Source organism: Phalaenopsis equestris, unplaced genomic scaffold, assembly GCF_001263595.1.
Source record: "Phalaenopsis equestris unplaced genomic scaffold, ASM126359v1 Scaffold000002, whole genome shotgun sequence".
Lineage (NCBI taxonomy): Eukaryota > Viridiplantae > Streptophyta > Magnoliopsida > Asparagales > Orchidaceae > Phalaenopsis > Phalaenopsis equestris.
Window position 1 is genome coordinate 78,364,207 of NW_018164444.1, and position 10,978 is coordinate 78,375,184.

The following is a 10,978-nucleotide window of genomic DNA, read 5'->3' on the forward strand; positions in this document are numbered from 1 at the left end:
GGATTTAAGCTAAATATTGCGTAAATTCTGCTTGAAATATGATATTAAACAGCATCATAATCTGTTCTTGAGAATCTGACTCCCCACCTTACAAAATTTGGAAATTTTTTATTTTGAATACTTAGGATTAACGCCATCTTTCCTACCAAACAGAAAGTCTTCCATTTCCTTTCTCTTGATTTTTTCTTTGAGCTTGCACAATGCTTAGTTTTACTGAATTTCAGATTTGAACCAAAATGCAAATATGCATTTTTGTGATGAACATTCCATTCTCATTCAAACCAAGGGTGTTTTATGTTTTTTTTTTTAAATACCAAATTTAAATTCCATTGTCACTGATTACCTATTCTCCAGGATCATTAACTCTTGCTTGCTCGAGTAGTAGTTGAAGAAAATTTTGATCATTTGGGAAAAAAATACTCAAAACTTGTCAATCTAAAAACAGCATTCAGGAGTCATATTTTTTTGATTAAAATCACACAGTTGAAGAGATCTCTGGTCCTGTTATTAGATGTTGAAATTTATTGTCCTCAATGGATTAATTTTCTTCTGCAGGTGCCTGGAAGAAGGAGCAGATGAGTTTCTCCTGAAGCCAGTACAGTTATCAGATATGAAAAAACTGAGACCTCATATACTCAAGAACAAATCCATGGACAGCTGTGACAGTTTAAGCACCTCCAGCAGCAGTAGTAGAAGGAAATCTTCCAGTGAGGGTATTTCACCCCAGTGGACAAAGGCTAGTCTTAATCTTGTAGAATGGGATTTTTTATCTTATTTTTCTTCTTCGGAGTGTAATTATTGAGTCTTATTCTTTCTCTCTTCTTTAGTAGTTGTTTATAAGTTTTACATTGGTTTAGTTTCTTCCCAATATTTTTGAGTTTTGTAGTTTGTTCAGAGGATGCGCTTGTATGAAATTCAAGAAAAGGAAATCATGAGATGTTTGAAGTTATTCGGCATTGGTTCACCTCTTTTTGAAAGCATGGTCTTGAAGGAAATATTGCATTTGCAAGTATGTACTTATAAGAGTGAATGGAGTGATTACGTCACCATAATTTCTCTCATCTATGACGCTGTTGTTTTTGGTTCTTTTTAATTTTGGAGTCGTTAGCCCGTCTATTCATCATTTTAAAGTTCATTTTTTCAAAGAGCCCTCTTGAACCGTCAGAACGATTTAGTGAGAGGAGGGATCGAAAAAGTGAGAAATAAAATGAAAACTAGGCAGACAAATTTTAAATGAATTATGAAGAGTTTATGTGCAGTAAATCTCGTGCGATAGATCAAAGAGTGTATGTCCAAAGAAGATCAGATTGAGTCTCCTTGAAGTGAAATTCACGAAAGAATACCTAGATAAGCTACCCATAATCAGAGAACCAAATTTGTCTTTTTGTTCTAGGCTCAAGAGCACTCCTAAATGGACATATCCAGTTTAGTTAATTAAGGGGTGTTACATACGGATTAAAGGAGTCCTGCTTACATTTACGTGATGATTAGTAAGGGGTGCCACAAAGGATAGTTATCTTACAAGAGCATTCTGATGCCTTTAAAGCCTACGCCGTGCCATACAGGTAGAGAACGAGTCTCTCACGATCCCATACGGATGGTGGCTCATCAGCAGTTGAGACCTATGAAATAACTAGATCACCTCATTAACGTAAATAACCAGGCTATCGTTGGGTCCATAATATGCTTTCAAGCCTAACTGAGCCATAAGGGCAAATGGTTAACCACCGTATCCTAAATGGGCGCGACCTATCCGCAATCAGGGCCTACAAGATGACATCGACGTAGTGTCAAGTGTCAAAAGGAACGACAAAGATCAAAAGGAGTATGCAAAGGAAGGTAGAGTAATCCTAATCGGGTTATGATATAACGAATCCATCTTCCCAAGCTATTAAGACCCCAAGTCTACCTGGTCGTGAAGATAGTCTGCAAAAAACAAACAGAGGTTTCTTGTTAGCAATCATTGAATTAAATTGTCCAAGAGAACCTCAGTAGCCATAAGTTCAAAGAAGGAAACTCTAAGTCCTATGACCCTTTGTATGTAGGGACGAGACTTATACCTGTCAAAGTAGCAAGGAAGCCGTTCGAGTGGAAATAAATGAGTGGTACGACTACAAAGCTGGGACACTATCACAAATGAATTATTCCTCGTCAGGGTCAGGAAAGCCTCTAACACTCTAAGCGTGCTAAGTAATCACCTAAGTTGAAATCTTATGCTTGGCCAAACAGGTTGAAGATACACAGAGACTTATCCTTAGGATAAGCAATTTTGATACAATTATCTATACAAATATAATGTGGAAGCCCTATTAGTATGACTTGGATGATAGTCATGCAATGCGAAACCGTTTTAAATCGGACTCGAAGGCCATGCAAAAGAGTTGAAACAATTTTTTGAAATTTTTATAATGTTTTAATCCTAAATTTTAATTAATCTTAAGCTTTTATTAGGATTTTGTTGAACATGTATAAATTTAGGTCCTTATAGAGACTAATTTTCATTTGCAGACGATTCTCAGACAATCTACAAGCAAAAAAAGAGGAAATGTCAAGCAAGCTACACAATAATAAACAAGTCAAATATAAATAATAAAATATCGGGTGTCGCTAGGTCAACAACGTATCCCAAGAAAATAAAAGGTGGTCAGACATCGCATATATATTCCTTGTCCTAATGTATACATCAAATAAGATTTAGAATTAAGTACGAGACACGAGCCTTCAGCTCATTATCCTCGTCACATGATTCCGCCCATCAGACATCTCAGAACTCATGCCCGTACTTTATTTCTAATAAAAATTCGAGTCTAAGAGACTTTAAAAAGTATATAGCAAAGCCAAAAAAAATAGCTGGACCTGCATTAAAATCAAGAAGAAGAAGGAGCTGAAATGAATTTCAGCCCTTTTATTTGGCCTCAAGGTCAAATAAGACTTTTCCCCAAGGGAAGGGGGGCACTTGGCAAGGTCCCTGGACATGCAAGGGTTGGCTTGGACATGTGGCTAGCTTGGAAGAGTTCCCCAGGCATTCAAAAGTTCAAAAGCAGATCGTGGCCTGGTGCGGGAGCCCCAGAACACGGTGAGGGTGCGCCCGCCCCATCCAGACGGGTGTGGACGCGCCCCGAGTCCGTCGCGAGGGCGCCACATTCTCATGTTCCTAGCGTGGACCCAACGTAGGTCCGGCATGGATGTCCCAGACCATAGGAGGGCACAGACGAGCTTGGAAGTCTCGCAGGCGTGCCATCTTCTCTATTTGCCGCCACGTACCCAACGCTGGTTCGGAGCGGAAATGCCAGATCGTAGGGGAGGGCGGAGGCACGCCTAAAGTTTCCGAGAGCACGCCATCCTTTCAGCTTGCCAACACAGGTGTAGCGCAGATCCGACACGAGCGCGTCTGCCCTAAGGAAGATGCGGGCGCACGAAGACGTGAGCGCTGGTGCGCCGGGCTTAGCGAAGGCGCGGGCATGCCGGGGACTTAGCGTGGGTGCACCAGGGTAAAAATGTGCATGATTAAATGCGTTGCGCTGCGGGGCATTTTTCTAGACGTTCATGAGGCATGGAGAAATTTGGGAGAGTGGAATATTATCCCATTGGCTTGACATCCAAAAATGGTGCCAACAGTGACCACTCTATCCACCCTTGTTAGTACATATTTTATTAGTATGCAATATTTTCTCCTAGTCTTTGGCTATAACTTTGATTGGAATGCACCTTTGTGGATCCATTTGTTGAGATTTGGAGTTCTTAGAAATTGCAAGGGAATTGGTGGTTTATTGTCACTTCTAGGCATTTTGTTTGCTAAAAAAAATTTCCTTAGTCAAAAGATGTGTACTCAAGGTTTTTTGGTTGGCTATAGGAGATTGAACCCCCTAACTGTTGTGTGTCAAGGAGGCTACCATTTGTAAGTTCAGTTGTTGGACGAATTTAGCTCATGGGAACAAACTTTCTCATAAATTATGAAGATAAATTTCATTAGATTTTTATCGGCACACGAAGTCCCGACTCGTATGGCTTTAAATAACTCGAAGCGGATTACTTTTTTTTTTTTTGGAAACAACGTACAAAGTCTTGATAATGGATAAATTTACAACAACATCATATTTATAATATGAGTGATTACCAACTATAAAACCTAAAAATAATCTCTTGAAGAAAAGGATCGACTGATGCGGGTCAAAAGATCTATGAAGGTAGGGTAATGAAGTAACGTCTTAGAGTAAGATAGGATTCATAACACACACATACAAAAGAAAAGTGGTAGAATGAGACACGATAATTTTATATGGAAACTTTGAAAAGGGAAAAACCATGGGACCTAGCCCATTGGCTTGACATCCAAAAATGGTGCCAACAGTGACCACTCTATCCACCCTTGTTAGTACATATTTTATTAGTATGCAATATTTTCTCCTAGTCTTTGGCTATAACTTTGATTGGAATGCACCTTTGTGGATCCATTTGTTGAGATTTGGAGTTCTTAGAAATTGCAAGGGAATTGGTGGTTTATTGTCACTTCTAGGCATTTTGTTTGCAAAAAAAAATTTCCTTAGTCAAAGGATGTGTACTCAAGGGTTTTTGGTTGGCTATAGGAGATTGAACACCCTAACTGTTGTGTGTCGAGGAGGCTACCATTTGTAAAGGATGGAATTGACTCTTGATGCGTGGTTTGTGGTTTGAGAGGTCATTCCTAATGCGAATGGGCACCTAAAGGATGTGTAAAAAGGACTACCCTTTATAAAGGATTTGAGGGGTTGGTTTCATGTTTTCCAGTATAAATTTTTTATCCAAAATAATACAAACATTCATACATATTTTTATATATAAATACATAGTTTTAATATATAATTTGTTCTCAAGTTAGCTCTGTTATAAATGAAATAGGTTCAAGCGAAGTTTAATCTAAATTTGGCATGGATCATTTGTTGGCTTGGTTCGAGCAAAAAACCAATTCTATTTTCAAGCGATTTTTTTCTTTGAGCTAAATTTATAGCCCTTCTAAGGGAGGAATCATCTTTTGCTTAGTCCAATGGAGGTTTTCACCTACTCAAGATAGTTAAAGATCATTTCATACACATGTAGTGAGGTGGGAGGAATGTTTACAGATGAAATAGGGACTGACATTCTATTATTAAGTTTAGAGTTGATACCTAGTTACCTTAAAAGAATAAGCATATTAACCTAAGGCTAATATCAAGTCAAGTTCATGAGTTCAAATCAATTAGAAATTGAAATCTTGATTTGATTCCAAATTGACTCGAACACAACTTGAAGTTGAAAGCAATTTGAGTAAAATCGATTTTGATTAATTATATATAGAAATATAAATATTATAACATATATTGTATGAATTTTCTGTAGATATTTATTTTAAGTCTTATTAGAGTCAACGCGCTCGATTCATGCAAGTCAAGATATTTTAAGTCTAGAATGAAACTTGAAATAGACTTGAAATTCAGTTGAGTAGATTTCCAATGAAATTAATTTTCGAGCAAATTTTGAGTTTGCTCGAAAAAATCATTGATAAGTTTTAGTTGAAATAAATTGCATAGTTCTTTTAGAGATTGTGAGTTCATAGCATTTGAAATAACATATTTATTATACATGAATTCTTATGGATCTTTGACATGTGGCATATAATTAATATTATCCTGTTTTACTAATTGTTTCTCATAATTGATCATCACTGTTGTTCAACATCTGGGGAAGTTTATGTCTGTCAGCTTGGCAATGGGATGAGTTAGTTGTTTAAGAGAGTTGTTCTATCAAAACTATTTTCTTAGAAAAATTCAGTTCCTGAACGTATTCAACTGTTCTTTTGAACAAGTTCAGTTTTTGGAAGAGAATTCAATTGCTCTCATGAATGACTTCAACTATTAGACAAATTCAATTGTTCTTTTGGATGACTTCAACGGCTCTCCATAATAAGTTCAGTTGTTGGACGAATTTAGCTCATGGGAACAAACTTTCTCATAAATTATGAAGATAAATTTCATTAGATTTTTATCGGCACACGAAGTCCCGACTCGTATGGCTTTAAACAACTCGAAGTGGATTACTTTTTTTTTTTTTTTGAAACAAAGTACAAAGTCTTGATAATGGATACATGAATAATGTTTACAACAACATCATATTTATAATATGAGTGATTACCAACTATAAAACCTAAAAATAATCTCTTGAAGAAAAGGATCGACTGATGCGGGTCAAAAGATCTATGAAGGTAGGGTAATGAAGTAACGTCTTAGAGTAAGATAGGATTCATAACACACACATACAAAAGAAAAGTGGTAGAATGAGACACGATAATTTTATATGGAAACTTTGAAAAGGGAAAAACCATGGGGCCTAGCCCAATTGAAATAACTCAGAATGTAATTGTAAGTATATAGGCTCACTCTCATCTTGAATTAGAGAATATATAATTAAAATGTTGATGTGCAACGGTAGTTCAAAAGAATAGTTGTAATGGGCTGTAAAGGTCATAGTCGATTGCTATGAATGCAATAAGCTGCCATCAATTTTGTAGATGATGGTTGTAGCTCGAGTTTGTCCTAGAGTCAATGATTGAAAGTCGTGATTGTAGTTGTTCATGTAGGTCGTAGATTATTGCTTCATGAGTGTTGGTTGGCCACGGAGGACGTAGTAGGGAGCTACAAAAGCTATGAGCCACGTGGGTTGCAGTTAGTCACATAGACTGTTGTGATGAGTTGTGGTAACGTACGTTGGCCACAAGGGTCAAAGTTTGGAGCTTCATAAGTCATGAAACATACATGCCATAGTTGGTCACAAAGGTTGTAGTTGTGAGCTGCAAAAATCTTCGTAGGCCACATAGGCTAGAGTTGGGAGCTACGTGATTTGTGTGCCACGTAATCAATAACATAAGCTGTTTATGTCGTAGTTGGTCACATAGGTTGTAGCAGTGAGCTACAAAAATATCTATAGGCCACAAAGGCTGAAGTTAAGATCAGCATGAGTTGTGAACCACGTAGGCCATAGTTAGTTACGTAAATTGTAGTGTTGAGCTGCAATAACATTCATAGGCCATAGTGGCCGAAATTGGGAGACGCATGTGTTGTGAGTCACGTAAGTCGTAGTTGGTCATATAACTTGTCGTGGGGAGTTGTAGCAGCTTCAGTTGGTTACCAAGGTAGCAGTAAGAGGATACAATTGCAGTAAACCATATAAATCGTAGGTCGTAGTGGGGACCTGTGTGGAGAGAGCTTCAGAAGGTCACCATATTATGAGCATGACAATTGTAAGCAGTTACTGCAAATATTTTCACCATACTAGGAGTGTGTTATTACACCGTCTTTAGGGTGTGTCATTACACTATCTTCGAAGTGCGTTATTACGCTATATTGAAGATGCGAACTTAAACCATCATTATTCTAATTGTCATTTTATATAACACTATCTCAAGTCGAGAGTGGCTCGAACACAACTCAACTCTACTCGTTCACACCACTAACAATAGCGATCTATTATACACCCCGCTTGTAATCATAAGTGATCAACTTATCGACATACTTATCAAAGGATTATCAGAAAATTTCTTTCAAAATCAAACACACTTAAAAAGGATGATATCAATTCATTTGTTGTGTAGAGTTCAAAAAAACATCGAGTTCTGCACCCACTTACATATAGTTGTCATTTGGCTTATACATTACAAATAAAATATTTATTATACATGAATTCTTACGGTTCTTTGATCTATCTTTTTTTGTCATAGTCTAACATGGGACATATGATTAATTCGGTCATATATATCAAAAACTTCATGAGAACCGAAGGGGTCTCATATTTGTTGGGAGGTTGAAAGAAAAATAAGGAGATGGCAAGATGGTGTATTATTTTTCATTTATATCATTTATAACACTCATATTTATAGTACAAGTAATTCTTCAACTATAATGCCTCAAAATAATCTTTGGAAGAAAAGGATCAATTGATGTGTCAGAAGATCTTTCGCGGTAGGGTAATAAAGTAGCATCTCAAAATAACACAGAATACTATGTAATTGTTAGTGCAAAGACCACTACTTTCTTCAATTAGAGAAGATATAATTATAATGTTGATGTGCAATGATAGTCCATTATCGATTGATATAAGAGCAGTAGCCTTCCATGAATGTTTTAGATGGCGGTTGTAGCACTAGTTTGTCGTAGAGATTATGGTTAAAAGTCATCGTTGGTTATATATGTCACATATGTCATAGTTGGTTATATAACCAATAGTGGGGAGTTGTAGTGGCTTTAGTTGCCCTCCAAGGCAGAAGTAAGGCGATAAAATTGCAGTGAACCATATAAACTATAAGTCGTAGCGGGAACTTGTGAGGAGAGGACTCTAAGAGTTCGGAGAAGCTCACCATATTCTAAGTACAATAGTTGTGAGCAATCGCTATCTAGAGTTACACCATAATAGTGGTGTGTTGTTGCACTGCCTTTGGATGCGTCGTTATATTGTCTTCGAAGTGTGTTGTTAGGCAAGTTTTTATATTAAAAAAATCACCGTCAATATACTTTCTAAAACCGTTATACAAAGTTTCATATGTCGATTTAGGCAGCATCAACATATTATAAATATAAATATCAAATTTTAAAAAGGAAGATATGTCAATACATAAAAAATAAATAGCTTATCGGATTGGGATTTGGGGCCATCAGATCCGACAATGACACTTCCTAGCAACTCTTAGTAAATGCCGGTCTATTTTATTCCAAAATCTTAATCCTACCATTAATGAAAGAGATACATCACGTAATTCTTATGGATTTAATTTTTTTTTAGTTAATTTATTTATTTAATTATTTATTTCTTATGGATTTACATATCTAACACCTAACTTTAATTTTTACAATATGGGTATATATTTTATATTTAAAAAATAGTGTTATTTATGATGTGATATGAAAAATTTGGAAGATATGAATATAAAATGTTAAATTTAGATGTTAAATATATAAATAAACAAAAATTAGGTGGTATATATATAAATGCCCCCTAATATATTTGTAAGACGCCAATCATGAATTCATCACATATCAGAGATAAATGGATTGAAGAGTTACTAATTGATTATCTTGAAAGGTTTCATGTATCAAAATTATTTTTTATAGACCTATTAGATGATTTGGAAAGTGCTGATGAAGTCAATGGATCATCTAGGACTACAATAAGGGAAGTATGAGTGATTACCTTATATATATTGTCACATAATAAATCAAATAGGGCAGCATGTGAGTGTCTTCAACACTCTACTAAGATAATAAGTAGAAATTTCTCTATTGAATTGAATGCTTTAAAAGGTATAGTCACTGAAGTTGTGAAGCATAGAGATCCATTATTCTAAATATACCACGAGAGATATTGTATGATTATAGATATGTACCCTATTTCAATGAATGTTTCATTAGTATTACTTTTAAAATCTCTAGAAAAAAAAATATAAAAAATATTGATTAAATTTTCTCGTTCAGGATTGTATAGGAGCAATTGATGGAACTCATGTGACTGCTCAATCCAGAGATAGCGAGAAAGTGGCGCATAGAAGTCACTGGGGAATGCCAACGCAACATGTGTTTTACTTTTATCATGTCAGAGTGAGAAGTAGTGCACATGATAGCCAGATCTTCAAGTTTCCCACTTGTAATAAAAATATAACTTTTCTATGCCACGTACAATTTAGTTATTTACAGGAAAAATTGTAGTACAAATCAAAATTTTACTAAATTAGTCCATTTTACTCTTACCTAGGAAACTATTATCTTGTTGACGATGGAACCCAATGCAATGACGGTTTTTAAAACCATATTTAGATACAAAATACCATGTTCCAGATTTTCGAATAGGTTGTCAATTGATGCATGAAAAATGAGAAATATTTAATAAAAGATACTCATATTTAGGCGGAGTGATTGATAAAGCTTTTGGTGCTTCAGAAAATAAGTAGATTATTCTTCGTGATATACCAAATTATTCTTTTGGGAAGCATGTAAATACAATAGCTGATACATCGGCGTTGCATAATTTCATACGTCTCCATCCCTCTAAACTAATGAGTTCAATATCTATGATAGAGATCAATAATTCATATCACCTGAGACATATGAGTATCAAATTGGATGGGCAATGTTAGAACTTGAAGAGGATATAATATATCACATGACAAGTTGGAGAAGGTATTGAAGAAATAGTAGAGTTACGTGAACAAATCACAAATGCACTAGTTAATGAGGGAAATCAGGATTCCTGGAATATGTTAAAAATTTATTTTTGCAACATTGTTGGTTAAAATTTTTTGTGTAAAAATTGGATAACATATAGATCTTTTGTTTATTGCTTAAATACATCTTTTTGCTAGCATTTTTTGTTTAGAAATTGGATGTCATTCATATTTTTCGCTTAAATTACTTTAAAATATGTCCTAAATTGATTCTAATTGGTATATGACTCAATATCTTACGTATTTAACAACATTTGTGGTGATGTCCTTGTCTTCAAGTTATGTCGAAGTTGTACTCATTTTACTACTATAATTTTCTTGCAATTTTGAAAGTCTTGGATGGTATAAGTGTAAAATTTAAAGTTTAGAAATTTGGTCAGATTTATTGGTCTTCATGATTGCGGTTTCGTTAATTTTTCATCTGTTAGGGGTTTCGAAACTCGGATTTTTTCCTTATACTCTCATTATGTTTACTTGTATCTACATTTAATGTAATTTGACCGCTCATTTAACTACTATAATTTTCTTGCAATTTTGAACATCTTGGATGGTATAAGTGTAAAATTTAAAGTTTAGTGTTAGATTCTGTCAGATTTATTGGTCTTCATAATTGCAGTTTCGTTAATATTTCATCTGTTAGGGGTTTCGAAACTCGGATTTTTTCCTTATACTCTCATTATGTTTACTTGTATCTACATTTAATGTAATTTGACCAATTTCAAATTTCAATGCCTCCTACATAAAAATAGGTACAGT

At 35.2% G+C, this 10,978-nt stretch overlaps 1 protein-coding gene across 1 annotated transcript in view; it reads left to right on the plus strand.

Annotated features, from left to right (window-relative positions):
* LOC110035490 (two-component response regulator ORR9-like) overlaps positions 1 to 915 on the plus strand; it is a gene marked incomplete at its 5' end in the record, with an annotated part of 4,266 nt that extends 3,351 nt beyond the window's left edge. Inside the window, 1 exon segment of the mRNA XM_020739721.1 lies at positions 556 to 915. Coding sequence (XP_020595380.1) covers positions 556 to 802 — 247 coding nt within the window.
* Positions 916 to 10,978: the final 10,063 nt, after the last annotated feature.